General features: G+C 56.9%; 3 protein-coding genes across 5 annotated transcripts; all 3 read right to left on the bottom strand.

Annotated features, from left to right (window-relative positions):
- Positions 1–622: 622 nt before the first annotated feature.
- LOC141471518 (haptoglobin-like) lies at positions 623–2,564 on the bottom strand. Its single transcript, XM_074158083.1, has 5 exons — positions 2,511–2,564; positions 2,214–2,275; positions 1,943–2,044; positions 1,632–1,706; positions 623–1,425 (listed from the first exon to the last, which is right to left on the bottom strand). Exons 1-5 carry the CDS (start codon positions 2,513–2,515, stop codon positions 662–664), a joined length of 1,008 nt encoding a protein of 335 aa, XP_074014184.1. The 5' UTR covers positions 2,516–2,564; the 3' UTR covers positions 623–661.
- A 2,130-nt stretch (positions 2,565–4,694) lies between these two features.
- DHODH (dihydroorotate dehydrogenase (quinone)) lies at positions 4,695–8,954 on the bottom strand. Of its 2 annotated transcripts, XR_012463522.1 has the most exons (10): positions 8,932–8,954; positions 8,399–8,602; positions 7,798–7,997; positions 7,504–7,586; positions 6,803–6,990; positions 6,204–6,317; positions 5,702–5,855; positions 5,469–5,628; positions 5,210–5,317; positions 4,695–4,848 (listed from the first exon to the last, which is right to left on the bottom strand). XR_012463522.1 is itself a non-coding variant. In XM_074158069.1 (9 exons), exons 1-9 carry the CDS (start codon positions 8,947–8,949, stop codon positions 5,263–5,265), a joined length of 1,176 nt encoding a protein of 391 aa, XP_074014170.1. In that variant the 3' UTR covers positions 4,696–5,262. The 2 variants fall into 2 exon arrangements, 1 of the variants encoding a protein (XP_074014170.1); XM_074158069.1 differs by having other exon boundaries at positions 4,696–5,317; positions 8,932–8,949.
- A 1,206-nt stretch (positions 8,955–10,160) lies between these two features.
- On the bottom strand, positions 10,161–20,135 carry IST1 (IST1 factor associated with ESCRT-III). Of its 2 annotated transcripts, XM_074157984.1 has the most exons (10): positions 20,105–20,135; positions 18,247–18,346; positions 17,401–17,581; positions 17,050–17,137; positions 16,662–16,745; positions 16,134–16,244; positions 15,527–15,739; positions 14,303–14,395; positions 12,448–12,493; positions 10,161–11,316 (listed from the first exon to the last, which is right to left on the bottom strand). In XM_074157984.1, the coding sequence occupies exons 2-10, from the start codon at positions 18,332–18,334 to the stop codon at positions 11,117–11,119; spliced, it is 1,104 nt and encodes a 367-aa protein (XP_074014085.1). In that variant the 5' UTR covers positions 18,335–18,346; positions 20,105–20,135; the 3' UTR covers positions 10,161–11,116. The 2 variants fall into 2 exon arrangements, with proteins under 2 accessions (XP_074014085.1, XP_074014086.1); XM_074157985.1 differs by lacking the exons at positions 14,303–14,395; positions 20,105–20,135 and having other exon boundaries at positions 10,167–11,316; positions 18,247–18,334.
- Positions 20,136–20,759: the final 624 nt, after the last annotated feature.

Raw genomic sequence — 20,759 nt, 5'->3', positions numbered from 1 at the left:
TCTGCTTCCAGCAGGAGCACAACCACGGGGCAGCACGGAGGGGAGGGTGCAGGCACACCACACACCCCCCTTACCTACCCCAGGGTGCCAGTGTTGCAGTGAGGCCGCCCCAGCACTATCTGGAGCATGTGGGGCCAGCCGCAGCCGTGAGCCATCAAAGCCTGGCCTGCGAGGGGTCTTGCCAGCACCCCCTGCTGCCCCTTGGACACTCCTGTCCTTCAGGCTCAGGAAAGACATGTATGTCTGTCCCCAGACACTCCAGAAGAGGGCTTTCCCATCCTGCACAAACTTCTTCCCATCTCATGGGGTGCCTGTTCCCCTAAACAATACAGGGCTTGACATCTTGGCCCAGCACCAGTCATATTCACATGGCAGGGGGAAGCAGGGGGAGAACCCCACAGACACCTATACTTGCACCAGAGCCAGGGGGAGGAAGAACCCCACAGAGTCCCAGGCAGTCCCTTTGGACAAGGCTCCCCAGCCACCCCCCCAGGGGAAGCTCTGTGTGGACCCCATAGGCACCTCCCCCAGAGGGGCAGGTACACACACACGCTCACCCCTCCACACAGACACACACATGCACACCCCCAACAGTGCCATAGACAGACACAGAGAACCTGCAGCCGGGTGTAGAGCAGTTTTATTCCCCCCTGGCCCCGCCTCAGGCAGCCGCCACCGTCTCCTTGACCCAGTCCAGGACACGCTGCACGTCCACATATACACCATACTTGGAGGCTGTACAGGTCTTGTCATAGCTGAGGATGCCAGCCACATACCAGGTGTCATCATCGGGGTCCTGCACGGCGAAGGCACCACCGGCATCCCCATAGCACGTATCCTCCCGCAGCTCACTCATGCCCACACAGAAGGTGTCATTGCTGAGGATGGGCTGGACCCAGTAGGACTTATTCCGTGCCTCGTAGTACTGCCTGCACTTCTCGCCCTCTGCCACAGGCAGCATCACGTACTTCAGCATGTTGGGAAAGGCAAAGGTGGCGCCACGGCCCCAGCCTGAGACATAACCCACCCGCCCTGGGCGCACGTAGTCCTTCTGGGGCAGGCAGATGGGCATCACCTCCTCGCCGAGGATCACCTTCTGCTTGAGCTTCAGCAGGGCCAGATCCACAGTCTCTGGGTAGCCAGGGTGCAGCACCACGCGCTCGATGTCCAAGGCAGGCTGCTTCTGGCTGCCCAGGAAGAGCTGCAGCGTAGGGGCAATCTCCTCTGGCTTGGCATTCTCACTGTGGTTCAGGTAGACATTCTTGCCCGTGGTCAGCAGCCACTGGTCACCAATGAGCGTGGCCCCCACGGTGAGGTTGTGGCGGGTCACCAGCCGGCCCTGCCAAGGGAAGCTGCCCTTCCTAGCAAGCAGGCCCCCAATGATGCGCTGCATCTGACTGGGGGGGTTCTTCGGCTTCCCACACACTGCAAAGGGCAGAGCAGCGCCCTGGTGAGCCCTCTGAGGCCGGCAGGCAAAAGGTGCCTTCTGGCCCACAGCAGCCCCAGGGAGCAGCACTGAAGATGGGGGCTGGGAGCAGCCCCTGCAGTCCTTTGGCTGCCCAGACAGACTGCTCACAGCCCCCCACCCGCCCTGCCCCTCGCAGCCCCAGCCCCTTCTGCTCTGCTCTCACCTGGCTCGCAGACGGGCACCTCCTTGCCAGCTTCAGGGCTCACCCACGCATGATCCTCATCACACTTGTATGTGCCTTTGGAGGGAAACCACAGTCAGCAGCCCTGCCCTGCAAGGTTGGGGGGATGGACCCCACAGCCAGGAAGGTGTGGAAGTACCTGTACCTCCCCAGGGCTTGCAGGAGCACCCCCCGAGGAAGGCGGGGTGGGGGGCTGGGGGCTGTATCATGCAGCTTTGGGGCAGCCCCATACATCCCCTCGAGCTGGGGACAAGCCCTGTCTCTGGGTGCTGTGCCCATGCCACGTGCCTCACCATCAGCAGAGCCGCGCAGCTGGTAGTATGGGTTGCAGCGGTACTTGATCAGGTGCTCCACGTAGCCATGTTCAATCTCCGCAGGCTTTGCACAGCTCCACTCTGCAGACACGGGATGCTCAGCTTCCCAGAAGACCCAGCCCAGGACATTGCCCTCACCTCCAGAAGGTCCCTCCCCTGTCCTGTCCTCCCTGCCCCACGCCTGCTCCCTGCCACACTGCCCCTGGCTTCATCCGAGCCCCAGTGCTCCCACCCTTGCCCTGGAAGGTACCGGTGGCAGTTGAAGTCTCCAGCACAGCCCAGGCCAGGCCAGCAATCAGCAGCACTGAAGATCTGCAGGGAAGAGAGGGCACACTCAGCAGAGACACAGCCTGAAGAAGTCACCTGGGCCATACCTGAACCCTGCTGCTGTGGAGGATGAGGCTGCAGTGTTGGGACCCAGAGTGCTTCAGTCCCAACACGGGTCCTGCCACAGTCCACAGCAGGGCCAGGTCCTCAGCCAGGCAAGCAGGAGAGGGACAGGTGTCCTTGCACCAAGGAAGTGCAGGGACACATCAACGTCGCTCACCCCATGCTTGTAGCTCTCTCTCCTCACAGCAGCTTCCTTCTGTAGGTCGATGCTGTTCAGGGCTCCCTCCCGATCCCTTTTATTGCTACCTCCCTCCCTGGTGCAGCCCCATGTGCTCCAGACCTCCTGACCCGATGTATGCAGCCAGCACCTTTCCCAGCAGGAGGAGCACAAAAAGCCCCACCTGGCTCACAGCCGGCCTGGAAGAGGCTCCCGGGAAGCCTGCCAAGCCCCCACGGGAAGCCACTGTGCCAAGAGTTTCCGGGATTTTGCAGCTACAAATATGCAGGGAGGGATCTGGCTGCAGATGTTGGTGCCCTGGCGCTGTGACACCAGCTGAGGTTCACAGAGAGCAGAGCCAGCCCCTGCCCCCTGCAAAACTGCCCTGTGCCACCACCTAAAGCAGTCCCTGTGGGGGCACCCAGCAGCCCCACAGGGTGCAGACAACCACCCCAGTGCTGGCAGGTGGAGCTGGGGCACAGGAGCTAAGTGCCGTCCCATCCTGTGCCTGGCTCTGCCCACATCCAGGGCACACCCTGCCAGCCCCCCACAAATCTGGAGCGCAGCAGGGCTCAGGGCAGCACCAGCCCAGCTGGCCGAGGGGTGCAGCATGTCCCATGCCAGCTCGCTGCAGGCTCCGAGGGACTGTGGCCAAGCCGTCTTCCCACAAGAGCCCACCCCTTCCCAACCAGTGGGCTCCAGACCCGTGTCCTGGCAACCCCTGACCCCTGGGGTGCAGGTTGTTTGCCAGCAGAGGCCAGGGCCCAGCCCAGCCTTACGGGAACTTGCACCAGCAATCACTGGCCAGTGACCAGCTGGATGTGGCCGGCCAGCAGCAAGGGCGTAGGACAGAGCACGTCAGCCTGCTCCCATGAGCAGAATCTGCTTCCAGCAGGAGCACAACCAAGGGGCAGCACAGAGTGGAGGGGACAGGGACAAGCACACCACACACACCCCTTACCTACCCCAGGGTGCCAGTGTTGCAGTGAGGCCACCCCAAAACCGTGAACCACGCCAGCACTTAGAAAGGTGCTGTGGCATTTGATGGTAGCAGGCTTAGGTAGCCCTGTCCCACTACAGCAGGCTTGTCCCTCCACAGGAGACTGCCGTGCCCTGGTGGTGGTGGGCACACACGCGACTGTGCCTTGGTGCCCACTCGGCAGCCTCCAGGTTAGTTCAAAGGGACTGCCTGCAGGAAGGTGCCCCAGCCTGCCCAAGGGGCACAGACCTCAGCCCATGCACCAGGCTGTGGCAGCGCAGAGCCACGCTCGAGGCCAACACCACCGGCAACTGCTGTGGCAGTGCAAGGCACTGAATGTCTCCAGCCACAGTCACAAATCACCTGCACAGCACAGACAGGAGTCCTGTGGGACAAGGTGAAACAAGCTAATGATCCCACAGGCATGACAGCCACCTTCAGCCTGGGAGAGCGAGTGCCTCCCAGGCCCTCTCCAGAGAAAGCACATGAAAATCTTGGCCAACAGACCAGGTTACATCCCTCTTAGAGCAGCAGTAAGCATCCTCTGTCCAAAGCAGAGAAGCTAGGAAATAAAGGGGCCGGTGCAGAGGGCTGCAGAAGCTGGGGAGCAGCTGGGTGACAACCCTGATGTGAGCCGAGGGCCACCGAGAGTGGAGTCAGCAGTCCTGCTTCTCCTGTAAACAGGTTTGGTGGAGTGAAGTGCTGTGATGCAATCCTGCTCTGCAGGGTGGATTGCAAGAAGCTGCAGAGGGAACGCCGTGTCTAGGTCAAGATGTTTTGCTCAAGAAAAAACATCTTGAGCAGGCTTGAGGAAACCACAGGGAGTCCGGGGTAAAGCAGCAGCCAATGCTGGAGACCCCAAGGACAAAGCCAACAGCCTCCAGAAGCGTGAACAAACAGCGTCTTTCCATAACAAGTGACAGGGCATAACCACAGATGTCTCCAAACATCTACATACTGGCAGCAAAGGGAAGAAATGTTGCCCAGCTCCTCCCAGGGGCCCAGCCTCAGGCAGAGGTCTCTGCGAGAGGAGATCTGGTGAACTTTGTGTGGATCCAACCCAGAGCCCAGCTACCCTGCAGCTTCTACCACTGGGAAAAGACGCACTGACTGGGAACAACATAAAGAGAGCTGATCCCGCTCAGCTGAGGAGAGCCAGGCTGCATCCCCCCGACCCAAGTGGTGTCCCCAGAGGAGCACACAGGACCAGGTAAGCCAAACATTTATTGACATTCGGGCAGGACCCCAGGCTGGCAGGTTTGTTACAGGACCATGTGTGGAGGGCAGACCCTCCTGCGGAGGCTGCGGTGCAGGAGGATCAAGCGCCGGCCAGAGCAGTCAGCACAGGCTGCAGGGTCCCTGGCAGAAGGGACACCAAGTACACAGCTTGGCCCATGGCTCTGGGCAGGGAGGTGTGTGACCTCCACGGAGAAGCGCTGCAGCAGGAACCAGGGCACAGGACTGCCTACAACCCACAGGGCTGTCCCCTCAGAGGCCTTCCTCACTGCCCAGCAGAGCCTTACCCAGCACTGGTTTCTGCTGGGGACCCCAACCCACAGGAAAGCCAAAATGTGACCCTGGACAGCAGCACCACCGTGGAGGCCCCATCACCTGCTCCCCACCAGTGAAGTCCCAGCTTCACCCATCATTGACCCTCGTCAGGGGCTGGGACCAGGACCTCAGCTCAGTCCCAGCCTGACCAGCACTGGAAACATCAGACCTGTCCCTGCTTGAGTGCAGCTCCTCCTGGCTAGACCTTGGTTCCGCAGTGTGTCAGGACCGGTGATCTGCTCCAACTGCTTCCATGACGTTCTCGAATCCCTGCTCCCTAATCAGGGATAGGGATGTGTGTGATGGCTGGGCCAGCCTGGCATTGTGGCTCAGCCCTGTGGTACCACGGCTTGTGCACCAGCACATGGCTGCCCAGAGCCACGCTGGGCCCAGGGACTCCCTGGGAGGGTGCTTGGTCCCTCACTCACCTCAGCAGCTCCTCCAGTTCCCGCTTCACCGCCCCCACCACCGGTGGCCCATGGTACACGAGCGCTGTGTACATCTGCACGAGCGAGGCTCCAGCACGGATCTTCTCCAGGGCGTCACGCCCGCTGCTCACCCCACCCACCCCGATGATGGGCACCCGGCCTGTGGGCAGGTGTGGGGTCAGGACAACACAGACAATGCCAGCAGGTGCCCCCAAGCCCTGCTCTGGCCCTACCTTGGGTGAGGGAGTACATCTCCCTGATGGTCTGCGTGGAGAGCTCCCGCAGGGGCTTCCCGCTGAGGCCCCCGGGCTCTGTGCGCTGCCTGCTCCGGAGGCTGTTGGGACGGCTGACGGTGGTGTTGCTGACAATCAGCCCGTCCACACCTAGCTGAGGGGGGCAGCAGCATGGGGACACAGCTGCCATGAGCAGGTCCCACTCTCATCCTCAGGCTACCAGGCCAGGATCTCCCCAGCAAGTGCCCCAGCAATGTGCCTGAGGACAATGCCTCTCACTGCCTTGACCATCCCCGAGGTCTGGGTGATGCACACAGGCCCTCGCAGACTCAGAGCTACCTGAGACACCGTCCCTACAGCAGCCAGAGAGCTGCAGGTCCACCTGTCCCTTCAGAGGGGTGACTTGCCAAGAGAACCGGGGTCCTGCCCCCATGCTCTGCGAGGTGAGGCAGGAGGCACACCAGCCCAGCTCCTCGCCAGCCTCCCCTTCCCACCTCCTCACCTCACAGATGATGCTAGCGATGTCCTGCTTGTCCTGTGTGGTGAGGTCAGGAGCAATCTTCACCAGCACAGCTGGCTTGCGCTCAAAGGGCAGCGCATCCCTCTCCGCCAGCACCTGCATGGGGACGCACATGGGCACAGAGCAGCGTGTGGTGGGGGAACACCTCCTGCCCCAGGTCAGGGAGATGCATGCACCCATCGCCACGGGCAGCAGAGGGACAGGTGCTGCCCTCCCCACATGGCACCACTGATAGGACAGGCATCCTGTGGCACAAGGCCTGGGGCATAGGACCTACACAGGACCACAGCGAGTCCTGATGCTGTGGGGTTGGGTGGCTCGCTGCCCCCTTGCAGGAGCAGAGCGGAGAGCAATGCCTCACTGCTCACATGCCCTTTGCTGGAGTACAGCACCCTGGTGAACCCCGCACCAGCAGCTGAGCAGGGGACATCTCGGTGGCTCTGCCCACCACTCTGGGGAGCCACCACACTCCTCTCCTGTGCTGGGGCAAACCCACTGGCTGGAGCACAGCAGGTGCTGTAGGGGATGGGATGCATCCAGTGCTGCAGGAGTGGTCTGAGCTGGCTGTGAGGGTCACCCACCTTGGTCAGCAGGTCCCGCAGCTCAGCCTTGCCCTGCAGGTCCCGCAGCCCTGGGGTGTTTGGGCTGGACACATTCACAACCAGGTAGTCAGCCAAAGGGCCCAGCGTCCGGACCCCAGCCACGTAGTCAGCTGCAGCATCGGTAGAATTTTTGTTCTTGCCCAAGTTGACTCCAAGGGGCATCCCCGCTGGAACACAGAAATGGCTGAACCAGGGCAGCAGGACCAACTGCCACCTAAGAGGCCAGAGTGCCTGACAAGGGAGGCCCCAGGACCAGCTAAAATCACTATTGGGATATGCAGCCCATGTGTTTCACAGGAGCATCACCACCGGTGCCCCGGTCAGCACCTCCCAGCACCACAGCCTCCAGCCTGGCCACCCAGTGGAGGTGGCCCTCAGAAAGTGCCCAGCTGGGGTCATATTGGCTTTGGCTAGTATCTGCAGATACGTCCTGCCCAAAACAGCAAGCACAGCCTCTGTCACAGAGAAAATGGCAGTAGAAAGGTGCCTGATCACAGTCCCAAGGGGGAGAGGCTACAGACCCAAGAGGGCTCCTGTTCTCTGAGTGCACCTTGCTCTGGCCAGGGCCTTCCCGTGCCTGGACACTGGTGTTACACACCTTTCCTGGCCTACACCTACCTGGGAGACCCGTAAACCCACCCTGCAGACACCAAAAGCAAAGGCTTATGAGCTTGTCTCACCACCAGTGAGCCTGAGCTGTGTCTCCTGGCGGGCCCGCAGCCTGCGTTCCACTGCAGCATGGCCATGGCTGTTGAACCCATACCTGCACGAGAACAGACGTGGTTCAGGGCTGGGCTGATGTCCACAAGCCCTGAGCAGGACGCAGGAGAGACACGAAGGAGACATACGGCCTCAGCAGCTCTGCTCAGCACATCCAACCCAAAAGTCACCACAGCACAGACCACAGAGCCGGTACCACGCCAATAGATGCCCAGTCTGTGAGACACCGCAGAGCAGCCACCCTTAGATCCCACCTGTTAATGACCGCCTCGTCCTCCACCAGCCGGAAGACCCTGGGTCTGGGGTTCCCCTCCTGGGGCTTGGGTGTGACGGTCCCTACTTCCACAAAGCCAAAACCCATCTTGTACAGCCCGTCCACAGCCTCGCCCTGCTTGTCGAAGCCAGCTGCCAGGCCCACCGGGTTGCGGAAACGCTGGCCGAGGACTCGCACCTCCTGTGGGGCAGGAGCTGGGTCACACACCGGCAGCCAGGAGGTCCAGAGCCCACCGACGCCAGGAGCTACAGCCACGGCCTCTCTCCAGCCCCGGCAGGAGCAGCCCCAGTCCCCGCCGCTCCACCCCCTCTGCCCCGCAGAGTGTCCTCCTCAGCTGCCTGCCCCGGGGGACCCACGGCTCCTGCCAGGGCCACCTCCTGCACCCCGGGCCACCCCAGGAGTCCTGCCGGGCACCTCCACCGGCGGGCAGAGCTCATCACCCCACCATGGACCGCGACAGGTCCAGGGTCACCCTGGGACGGGACCCGGCCGCCGGCTCACCCCCCCCCGGGCCCTGCGATACCCCCCGGCCGTCACCCCCCGCCACCCCTCACCCCCGGTCTCCCGACACAGAGCCGTACCAACGCGGGGTCGTCGGGACGGGCGGAGGGCAGCAGCCCGAAGGCGGCGGCACGTATGGCCAGGCCGTGGGCGGTCTCGGGGGGAAAGACGCGGAGCGCGGGCATCACTGCCGCCGTGTAGAGCCGCTCGTCGCCCGTCGCCAGCGCCGAGCCCAGCAGCAGCCCGCATCCGCCCAGCGCCGCCGCCAGCGCTCGCAGCCGCCCCTGAGCGAGGGGGTCAGCACCGCACCCCGCCCCACCAGCACCCCATACCGACACGGGCACCCCACACCAGCCCCATCACCCCGCTCACATCCCCATCCCGGCACCCCCGCCCCACCCGCAGGCTATACCGGCACCGGCACCCCGTCCGCATCTCGTATCAGCACCGGCACCCGCCTCGCCCACACCCCATCCCGCCCCCCGCTCCAGCCTCAACCGCCCCCAGCCAAGCCCGACCTCCCTGGGGATCCCCCGAGCCCGCCCGGTCCCGGCTCCTCCCGCCGCCCCTCGGATCCGCCCCCCCCCCGCCCCGGGACCCGCCGAGCGCTCACGCGCAGCGGTACCGCCATCTGCTCAGCCCGACACGTGGAGGGGCACTTCCGGGAGCCCGACCCGCTGATTGGCGGAGGACGGGCCCTCCCGGCCAATGGAAGCTCAGCAGGACTCGGGGAGGGCGGTCGGATGGCGGGACGAGGGGCAGGGGCCGGCGCCCGAGGGGGCGGAGCCTGGAGCGAGACCGCCCTGACCCCGCCCGGGGGAGGGCGAGGGGCAGGCCCCGGGCGGAATCCCCCGGTCCCGGGCAGGACACAGTGGGGTGACCCCGCGGCCGCGGGGAGGCAGGGCCCGAGCAGCAGCGTTGCGTCCACACAGGGCACCGCCAGGGCCTCAGGAGCAACGAGGGTCCCTGTATGGGAGCACCCAGCCAAACCGGTTTCAGAGCACAATAGGTGAGATGCAGGGGGTTGTCATCCGACTCAGCTTCATCTCCGCCTTGCCTTGTCTATGCAGAGATAACTTGGGGGGAGCTGCAAAAACGGCTCAGCCCGGGGTTGTCTCAAGATTGCATCACGATAAGAACCGAAACCGACTGGAGCCTTAACTCCCTTAACAAATAAAATGCCCTGAGTCCCATCCCACCTAGTCCCATGACTTTGAGTGCCAGACATCACAAAATTGGCAACAGAGACTTGGCCATCGCACCACCAGAGGTAAACATCCCAGATCGTGTAATCCACTCAGGCATAATCCTGCACCCCCACAGAATCAGGAAATATAAACCGCAAGGTTTGAGGAGGAAAATGGGGGTAATCTTCCAACGATACAGCTGGCCTGTAGGAGATTCACACCCCCCCGCCTTGTCCAGGACGCTGTACAGGGTAACTTCCCAGGGATTGAGCGACCTTACCTGAGAGAAAGGGTAAGTGATAAAGAAACATACGTATGGTATATGGCATGCTATTAAGATCATGATTTGTGCACTCTTTTAAGGTATTAATATCTAGCGCGCTTGTGGTTTGTGTTGTTACTTTTGGGGATCGCTTGTAGGTTGCAATAGTGTATTCCGCGCATTGCTTTTAAATTGCAATAGTGTAATCGCCATTGTACACATAGAACTCGCGATAGTGACGTATTGGACCTGTGAGTGAAGTCCAGATAAATTGTTAATTTGAACCTCTCAGTGAAGTCCTTTTCTCCATTTCGTCACAGTCCCACGGCTGTGCACCCCCCCCCTTCCCCAGAATAACAGCATCCCCCCCCAGCCCACCGGGACACAGCTGCTCAGGAGCCTACGCTTTATTAGGAACCAACCCCTAAGATACAAATCGACAAAAACTTCAAAGAAGAGTTGTGTGAAAGTGTTATGTACAGATACATTACACAGAAGAGAGGGGGTCAGGCTCGGCAGTCCCCGTCCGTCCCCCCCCATACCCCCCCCAGCCCACGGGAGCAGCACCAGACGATGGGAACAGCTACCCCGGCCACAGAGGCCAGGGATGTCCCGTCCCCTTGCTCAGGGGGAAGCAAAGTTACTGCCACCTGTCCCCTCAGGGTCCCCCTGACCTCAGCCCTGCCAGCAGGGTCAGGTAGAACGTGCCGCCAAAGAGGAAAGCACCTCCTGTGAGGGGGGAGCAGACCCCCACCGGGAACACAGTGAAGGCCATGGAGGGCTCCCCAAGAGTCCAGCAGGAGCAAAAAAGGACATCAGGCAAACTGCAACCAGATAGAGCTGGAGCCAGGGAGACGGCAGAAGTGCAATGCCAGGTCTCCTCATGACCATACTATTCCCTGCTTCCACCCCAATTAGTTAAAAGCCTTACCAAAAGGACTTAATCACCCTTACCATACAGGCCATCGAGCAGAGAGGGGCAGCTTGCGGATGATGCTTGAGACCACCAGGGGAGAGGAGAAAAACCTGTTCCGTTTCAGCCTTCACCCCCCTTCTCTGCCAGGAACAGCTCCCAGAAAATCACGCACAGCTTTCCCATACAGTCACCCAGACTGACAGGGGCTGTTCCCTGCTCCAGTCCCACAAGATTCCCCACAGTCCACCTCCTGGAGCAACAAAGATGGGGAAAGCGGCAGCATTTGGTTTAAGTACAGCGGGAAGAGAGCGCAAAAAAGAAGAGCGCATTCATTCGAGGTTAATACAGGAAACCAATTTCAAGGGGAGTGTTTCAGAGAGAAGCAGCCATCACAGCTCCTGCTCCTCACGCTGGAGTGACAGCCCAGTCAGCTTTATGTTTTCTTCTTTAGCTCCTCAAATCTCCGAGAAAGATCATCAAAGTCAATGTCTTCAGAGGCAGAAGAGTTGGCGCCGGCAGATGCTGTTGGCAGCGTATCGGGCACAGATGGTAACTCAGGCAGCACAAAGTTATCAAAGGTATTAGGAGCTCCAGCTCTTGGTTTAGGAGAAGCTTCTGGCTTGGGCCCAGGCCCTGTTTAGAGTAAGAGAAATATCATTTCACCTCACCACCAGCAGCTGTCAAACTGAAGCACGCAGCCTGACCCAGTACACCCACAGGCCTATCTTCTATGGCACACATCACCAACACCCCCCAGACGACTCCATTAGACCGTTTGAAGTCCTTGCTGGAGCTGGCAAGAGTCTCCTCACTCTAAAAAACATCTTCGCCTTTATCAAGTGCTGGAGATAACAAGCGCTTTCAAAACAGAAAAGGCAGAATCACAAGACGGGAGAATTTTGTTATGATCCAATTACGATGCATGAAGCATCTGGTAAGCCTTTAGGCAGATGGACCAAGGGGTAACAGCTTTCTCCACTAGTCCTGTTCTGCCACACGCAACCTCAACACTGACATCACCACAAACCCATCTATCCTCTTAGTGCCTGCTTCTCTCATTCTGCTGCTGCAGAAGAATATTATTTATGCCATGTAAAAATATATTACCACTTAGAGCTGTTGCTCCCTCATTTTATCCTGCAATGCCCTGCACCTGATCCGATGACACAGCTTAAGCTGGAGACCCAGTACTGACTCCGAAGTCAAACTCTAGTTCTTGAGTTTCCCAGTGGAAGTCCGGATCCTCCCTGTTTTGAGAGGATACTCTCCATTTCCATCAGAGTCCTCTCTAAACTCAAATTATAGAATCACAGAATGGTTTGGGTTGGAAGGGACCTTAAAGATCATGGAGTTCCAACCCCCCTGCCACGGGCAGGGACACCTCCACTAGAGCAGGTTGCTCAAAGCCCCATCCAGCCTGGCCTTAAACAATTCCAGGGATGGGGCATCCACAGCCTCCCTGGGCAACCTGTTCCAGTGCTTCACCACCCTCACAGTAAAGAATTTCTTCCTAATATCTAATCTAAATCTCCCCTCTTCCAATTCAAAACCATTACCCCTTGTCCTGTCACTACACTTCCTGACAAAGAGTCCCTCTCCGGCTCTCCTGTAGGCTCCCTTCAGATATCGGTAGGCTGCTCTCAAGTTGTGCTGAGTTCTACACATTGTTCCCTATATGGAAAGCTGCCTCCCAGGGACACTGGGGTCCCAATATAACCGCAGCCCCACTCCACGCTGGGTTTCCCACCCCTCTGACGTACTCACCAGCCGCCGGCGCAGTAGCGTCCTTGTCAGCATTAGGCTCATCAATCTGGAAGAGACTCTGGGTTACTACAGCGCTCTCTCCTATCAGGCACAGAACCACACAGGCGTGTAGGTGCTGCTCATAAGCCACAGCAGCCGCACCCATGCAGAGCAACGCACACCTCACTCCTCCCCAAGAAAGCAGACAACCCCGGCTAACAGCACACTTGGAAGAATCTGCCTCTCTTCCCAAGAAAAGGAAGCAGTGCTTTGACTTTCTTCTCCCTCCCCATCAATCAAAGCAGCTGCACTGGCCATATTCTGGAACTGGATAAACAGAGCATACCCACTTCCAGGTCTAAAATATTTATCAAGGACGTAAGTGGGAGAAGACTGCTCTCTTCATCCACGTAATCGCAGCTACTGCTTCCTTTCTTTCATAAAGAACAAATAAATACGTGTAACCAGTAGCAAGGTACAAAACGACCCCATCTCAGGTCTTGGTCCAGCTGGGACAAAGCCCCATGGTATAGTCAGTCCTAATTCCCTGTGGGTTGCAGTCAGTGCCATCTGTCACCAAACTGTCAGAGTTGGAAGGGACCTCTAGAGATCACCTAGTCGAACTCCCCTGCTGAAGTAGGATTTCCTAGAGGACACTACTCAGGACTGCATCCAAAATCTCCAGAGAAGGGGACTCCATGACCTCCCCGGGCAGCCTGTTCCAGGGCTCTGTCACCCTCACCATAAAAAAGTTCTCATGTTTGAATGGAACTTCCTATGTTCCAGCTTGTGCCCGTTGCCTCTTGTCCTATCGCTGGGAACCACTGAAAAGAGTCCGGCTCCATCATCCTTCAACCCACCCTTTAGGTACTTGTAAACATAGATAACGTCTCCCCTCAGCCTTCTCTTCTCCAGGCTGAAGAGTCCCAGCAATTTGAGCCCTTCCTCATATGGGAGATGCTCCAATCCCTCAATCATCTTTGTTGCCCTATGCTGGACTCTCTCCAGTAGTTCCCTGTCTCATGCACTGGGGAGCCCAGAACTGGACGCAGTGTTCCAGTTGCGGCCTCACCAGTGCAGAGTAGAGGGGGAGAATGACCTCCCTCGACCTACTGGCTACACTCTTCCCTACGCAGCCCAGGATTCCACTGGCCCTCTTGGTGACACGGGCACATTGCTGGCTCAACGCAGCTAATACCTGCTGCATCCGTGCCTGTATCTCCTGGACTCAAAGCCTGCTGTGCAACTAGCACAAGGTGTTAGCACACACAGGTGCTTGGCTACTCTCATCCCTACTCAGGATATTGCAGAAACAAGCAGCACGTCACTGAAAGCAAAATGAGAGGTGTGATCATAACTGCAGCAGCAAAAACATAGTCAAGCATAGACAGAGAAACTCCAGCCTCTCCTTTGCTGTCCCCAAGGGCTGAGAAAAGCCTGGGAAAGGAAAAGCATTTAAACATACATCGTCTCGTTCAGCCAAACGTTCATTCAAGCTTACTATGAAATAGTTCAAAAGCCATAATTAAACAGACTGAAGTAGATAAACCCTTCACATTGCAAAAAAAAAACCCCAGAATTAGTGGGCTCTACTTGTTAACTGTTTATCACCATTTTAACAACACAGTTAAATGGATCTTGGCTTTCCCTTGCAGCCAAAACACACCCAAGAATGAGGAACTTCTCCATACAAGTCATTCTCCTATCACATGCACTCAGTGATTCACCATCCCCGTAAGCAATGCCAAGCACCACCCCAGAAGCTCCAAAGGTTGACAGCAATGTGCTTCATGAACATTTGCCTTTTCCATGGCTACCACCGCACTCTGAGGTTTCCCTCTCCTGCCTACAATGGTGATTCAGCTCAGGGACTTACAGACTCATATGTTGGTGGGTCTGCTGGAATTGGTGGTGGATGGATGTTACCGAAAGGCTGGTAGGTCCCCACTGGTAGGCCATTGAAGTTCTCCTGTACAGAGAGATCACAGTCATGCATCATACTCTCTCATATCACCTGGGAGAGCAGCCATGGGACACAACACACCTGCAGCTGCTACGGGAGTCAGAGAAAGTAGTAGTCTAACATAAATGCAGGCAAGTATCCAACCTGATAGAGTTTATACCTGCTAGGAAGAGACTCTCAAGTATTAAGTCAGATGTAGTCACCTGGAACAACCAGACCCAACTAACTGGACTGTGGGTTATTCTAAAGACCCAGCATGACTAAACACTTTGTCTTTCAAGGCATTAGAAGTAACAGGAGAAAAAGGGTAATACCCTGCCTTAAGCACACCTGAGCCATTTCTCCTGAGTGCAGTACCACAAAAGAGGAAGGAGATCTCTGGCTCACTCAAAGCTTTGTATTACCCTTACCTGTAACACAACTGTGCCTCAAAGACCTAGACTTAGCACAAGCCCTCAGCGTATTTATGCCTGGACCTTCAGCCAGCTGATGATACTGGGCCCAGATTTTCCACAAAAATCACTGCAGCCTTGCTGGGATCATATTCAGACTCCAAGCTATCCCACTGTTCTGCCACTCTCCAGTCTACAGATACCCTGTAAATGACTGAATTCAGAGAACAGTGCTCTTTTCAGCTCCCATCTTCCACCCTTGCAACAAATCATCTCCAAGAGCTATTGGTCTGGTCCTCTCCCGTCCCCTCCCCTTGCAGGTCTGAAGGCAGAGCACTTCTGCGTTTTTCTGTGCTGCTCCCAGCCCACAAAACTCACCTGATTTCCTTGACTGAATCTTGGCACACTACCAGCCTAGCAACTTCAAAGTGCAGCTCCAACCCCTGGTCAAAAGCCTGACAGTCAGAAGACTGCCTCAGGAGTTAAGTCTGGACTCCTCTGTTCCCTGAAGGCAAAGAGGGCTGGCTGGAGAACAGGGGCAGGAACCTCCACAGTCAAGAAGCAACATGAAGCTTCAGCTCCACTGCCAACAGCTTCCATCACATGCAGTCTCACAGCAACACAATAGTCTTCTTACACATTAAGCTATCAGGTACAGACACTTCCCAATCAGCAGACATGGAGCTAAACACCACAATTGGAGTCTTCCACAGAAAAAGAGAACACTCAAAGCAAAGGCACTTACCGGTCCCTTTGGAGGTGGATAGGAAACGGGTGGATTTGGTGTTGGCATGGGCATAGGCATGGGCATCATCACTGGCATGGGTACTAATCCATCATGACCAACCATCGGGGCTGTAAATCCACCACCTCCTCCCCCTCCAGGGCCACCCTTCTTCACATCATCTGTGAATCCCACATCGATCAGATCTGCCTCTCCGCCTGCAGGGGCTTCAGCCTGGACAGGGTGGAAGAATTCTGCTCACCAACACATCTCTATTCTGATCACAGTCCTCTGAACAGCATTAGATGCACCATTTGTCACTAGACAAGATGGGACAACAAAATAAGGAGAGAACAGCCAGCAGCCATGCAGTGATATTAATGGAAATCAGAAAGGGAACCAGGCTATAGCATGACAGCCACAGCATGACAGCCATGTGCTGTAGGGCTGTGGAAAGGAGAAGGGATCCTGCTATGCTAGGGCTGTCTGGAAGATACTAAAGCAGGATTACCACCAAGCTCACTGCCATGCCACAGCCCTGTGCTCTGAAAGCCTGCACAGCACTAGCAGGACATTTCAGTCACTGGAACACGGAAGGGAGCTCCAGACTTGCAGGTGCCTCACTCACCATCACCACTGAGTCAGGCTCATAGGGTACGTTGTAGTTCTTGGCAATCTCGATGAGGTATCTCTCCACCAGAATCTTGGGTGGTGCCTCCACGCTCAGCTTGTGCATCAGCTGGAACACAAGGGTGCAGAGACACTCAGCGGGACTGGGGCAGTGCAGCATGGCAGACCTCTATCCCAGCCAGGGCCACCTGCTGTGGGGAGCACAGTGCAGCCTTGGGGAGGCCTTTCCTCCCAGTACGGTACTGCTGCAGAGAAGGCTGCTGGCAACCACAGGCCAGAGCTCCATGTGCTCTGCTCCTCTCCATCCACAGCGAGCACAGCAGGACTCCACCTGCCAGGAACCTCAGCACTATGTTCCCATGTTCCGATGCAGGCAGGCGTCCCGGCAGCAACATCTGGCCCACCCTATTTTGCAGTGAACCACAGGGCTCAGCCACTGGCCACAGGAAAAAGGGGCAGACAGCTAGAGCAGACATATCTGTTCTTCCAGCTCCACCTGGCTACAGCTGTTCCACCAGTTCATTACCCTGTCATTTACTGTCCCAATCTGGTTTGTCCGGCACAGCTTCCCATACTCCTTGCTGTACTTGGCACACAGCTGGTCAGCAACCTGCAGCAGGAGAGAAACTCTGGGAATGTGCACACCTTTGCTTTCCCCCACCACACACTGCACATCTGCTGTAGCCCCTACAGCTGACATGCCTCGCTCCCCCTCCCCTTCCCCCCTGATTGCCCTCATTCCTGCAACTGAGTGCCCCAGCTGAGCAGCCTCAGCCATCCTTGATGCTCCAGAGACACATTTACTGGCATCTCCATCTGCCTTAATGACAAAGAGTCCCAGACACAGGCTTCCACCAGCTTCTGGCAGCATCACCCCAACCCTCCATGTGTAACACCCCTCTAACCCTACTCACAATCTTCAACTCAGCCACTTCTGACTGGAGTCGTGGTGCAGCCCAAATCAGCGTAGATACTGCTTCTGCCAGGCCAGAGTCCAGCTCCCTAAGGAAAAGATAAGACAATCCAATCTCCTCACCAAGCACCTAATCTTTGCTGCCCTCAGTCTGTTTAGCCTGGATGTCCCCATCCTCCATGCTGGGCTCCAGAGTCTTCCCTGTCTGGGGAAGAAAGTTCTCTGAAGGCCCTAGGACACCAAGACAAACAGATGCCCTTCTGTATCCCAGGCCTGCCCCCAGCAGTACCCCTCCCTGAGCCCAGGGGGCCTGGACCCTCTCCCACAGTATACCCTCCAGGCCAGAGCTTACTTCATGGACTGAATCAAGCCAAAGCGGGCTAGCAGCAGATCGCAGTACAGCTCCAGGATTTCCATGGCCTCCACAAGGTAATCTTCACGGATGATGTGCTCCACACGAATCCTGGCACGCTCATCTTTTCCGGCTGCCAGGTAATCTGCAATCTCCTTCCTTGCCTTCTGGGCCAACTCAGCTACAGCACATATCCCCAAGGCCAGTCACTGTGCTGGCAGGGGCTGCTGCCCCCCATACCCACCCGCAGTCCCCACCACACACAAAGCCATCATGAGTTTTTCCTCTCTCCTTCATCGAGCCTTTGCAGTGCAAGACACTGAGCCACGGCTCGGTGGAGCCCTTGTGTCCAGGTCCCAGCACACTAACTCAGGGGACAAAGGAGAGTGGGTTTTTAGCTGCTAGAAATACTCCCACACCTTCAACTTCCCTATAGAGTCAATCAGAACCATGGATCTTATCTGTAACTGGGCAGGGCAGGACAGCAGAGGTGGAGAGAGCCTTCCACAGCACCCAAGAAGTTTCCTGCTATGCTGTGGGCACCGAAGGCCCAGGAAAGGCCCCCCAGGGCAAACTGGCATGTCCCTCCACACACAGCCCACAGCTACTACCCCATAAATTGCACTCTGACACCTGCCAGGAAGGTGGACAGAGGCCACATTGTGGCCAGCCTGCTCCTCTGGGTACTCACACACCAGGGCAGACTGCAAGGCCTGGGTCCAGCAAGGAGAGCAAAAGGCTACTCCATTCTTGGCCCAAAGTACCCTGACTCCAGAAAAATCTTCTCCTTGTGTCTCCTGAGCCCCAAAAGCATCCTTGGTCACACCTGCCCCCTCAAATACTCACTCTTCTTTTTCTCCAGCAGTTTGAGGCGATTGATGACAAGGCGCAGATTGACTCGCAAGCGCTCAGCCTTGAACCCAGAGCCCAACATGATAAACACTTTCTGCGGGAGAAGAGAGGAAGGTCATTGGAACCAGGAGCTGCTGGTCATACCAGGAGGACACCAGTCACTGTTTTACTTTGGAAAAAAACCCCACCGTTTTCTCCAAACAAACAGGTACAGGCCTGCTATTCCTGAATCTGGGTATTTACAAATGACTGGACCTACGACATTTTCGCCCATTCCCACTTTACAACTCTGCACTTAACGAAAGCCAACAGAGAACAGAAACTTCCTAGATATTCTTATTCTGACAGACTGAATCTCAACCTCAGAGAAAGATGCAAGATGATAAAAAATTGGCACTACTCCATAAATAGTAACAGGGTTAGAAAACATACCCTGAAACAAGAAGTTAAAGGCCTGGGTCTATTTAATCCGGACAAGTGACACTAGCCACTGATGTCAGTACAGTAAAGTTTTAAGAAAGTTAGATAAATATCTACCAGCAGTGGTCTGGGAAAATGTGACTGTGCCCAGTTCGGTAAGCTGAGCTTACCGAGATGATATTTTGAGGTTCTGACATGCTTTCATCCTATTACTTTGAAAGGCGAGGGAAATAAATCAATACCTCAAGATGCCATCTGCAACAATTATCATACAATCAAATTCCCCCGCCCTGTGTTACTTCATTGAAAAAAACCACATTTTTAAAGAAAACGCTGCTTCCTGGACACGTGCTCTGGCATTTCTCTAGTCTTTAATGAGACAGTTCAATTCATTAGTCCTACAGAAAACTAGCCGAGAAGACACTTTAGCACAGCATTTTGTTACGTCAAGAACTGTTCATTAAAAGATCTTTCCTTAAGAGCTATTGCATAGAAAGACCTTGGCTTGTACCCAAAGGACACACTGGAGCAGACTTTTGGATAGTGATAGGATTTTGTGTCTAACTAGTGGCTTAGATAAGATTTATTACGAACTAGAGTATATCCAGTGTATTTAGCTGATCTATTCACACATCAATACAATTATTTCAATGATGCACAGAACCAACCAAGCTCAAAAAACATCGCTACAGATCATAACACTTATGCCATAAAAACACAAGTTTTGCCCTTCTGTAATTGGAACACGCGCCTACAACATTAAAATAACTTTATAGTGCTGCAAGAAACAGTCTCAGTACGAGTTCAAATGCCTCTGTAAAAGTATCTGTTAAATAACTACTCTGTTTAACAACAACCTGTTTTAACAGACTGGTTAAAAACACAGCGATTAAGTATCAACCAGCTCCCAGCCACCCTTTCACAACCACTCTGTTAATATTCTAAAAAGTTCTGGGTCCAATCTAAAGGATCCAATCCTTCCTTCCTTCCTTATACCTTGCCTTCCCATCTCTTCCTGCAGATGGGCTGCTACTCTGACCAGACCGAAATCCACCTTTACTCGTATAACAACTAGCCTGTCGCTAGGGCGGTCTCCAGGTGCATTAGTCAGCTGACGAGACTCGCCGCCCGGCTGCCCAGTGGCCAGGGCTACCTCAGAGAAGCGCTCAGGGCACCCTCGGTTCGCTTTACCGGCGCAGCCCCGATGGGGCTGAGGGGCAGAGATCCTCTGCACCCCCGCTGCTGTCCCCAGCGAGTTGGCACCGGGGGAACGTCCCACAGCGCGGGCGGGGCAGGACAGGCCCCGAGCGTACCCTCAGCCCAGCCAGCTGGCACTCAGGGCAATGCGTCCCCCTCACTAGCAGCACCCTCTCGGCCACCGACCGTGTCCCATCGCCCCCAGCTCGGCCGCCACAACCGCAGCCCCACTCACCCACCACCCCTCCGCTCAAGCTCTGCGAACCAAAATGGCGGGGCCCCAGGCCTCACCACCTCACCGCGTGCGGAGGGATCTACGAAGCCGGTACTCCCTACTCCTTACGGGGGGCACGACCGAGCTGTTCCTGTAGCTACGGAGGCAAGGCCGCAAGAAGCGCCTACCGCGCCGACGCCCCGGGAAAGAAGCAGCAGCGGCACAAGCGGGGAGGGCGGCGCGGTGGGACTAAATGAGCCAGCGGAGGAATCCTTTCTGCGTAAGTGCGTAAATAGTGCTACCGATGGCAGTCCGCCGGCACCCGCTCCCCAGCCTGGAGGTTCCGGTATCACAGCGTTCCGCCTGCGGCTTCCCTGCCGTCAGCCCCGCCTACTATGGGGGACGGCAGCGGGCTCGGTTGAAGACACCGCGCCGGGTCGCTGGGCGGGCGGAGGAGTCTCCGGTTCGCTGAGGGCCAAGCGGCTGTGGCGCCTCCGTGAGAGAGGGTCGGGCTGAGCCGTAGGCCGAACCCGGTGCCTGGGGCTGCAGTCCCGCCGCTGCCTTTCTCCGGGGCGGCGCAGCCCCGAGGGTAAGGTGGCCCGGGGCGAGTGCCGGGGCGAGTGCCTGGCGGTGCCCGCAGGCACCGGCGGAGGCGGCTGCTTCGGGGCCGACGATC

The sequence above is a fragment of the Numenius arquata genome, chromosome 13 (assembly GCF_964106895.1).
Source record: "Numenius arquata chromosome 13, bNumArq3.hap1.1, whole genome shotgun sequence".
In the NCBI taxonomy this organism is placed as follows: domain Eukaryota; kingdom Metazoa; phylum Chordata; class Aves; order Charadriiformes; family Scolopacidae; genus Numenius; species Numenius arquata.
The sequence above is the reverse complement of the archived record's forward strand: the minus strand, read 5'-3'. Positions and strand labels throughout refer to the sequence as shown.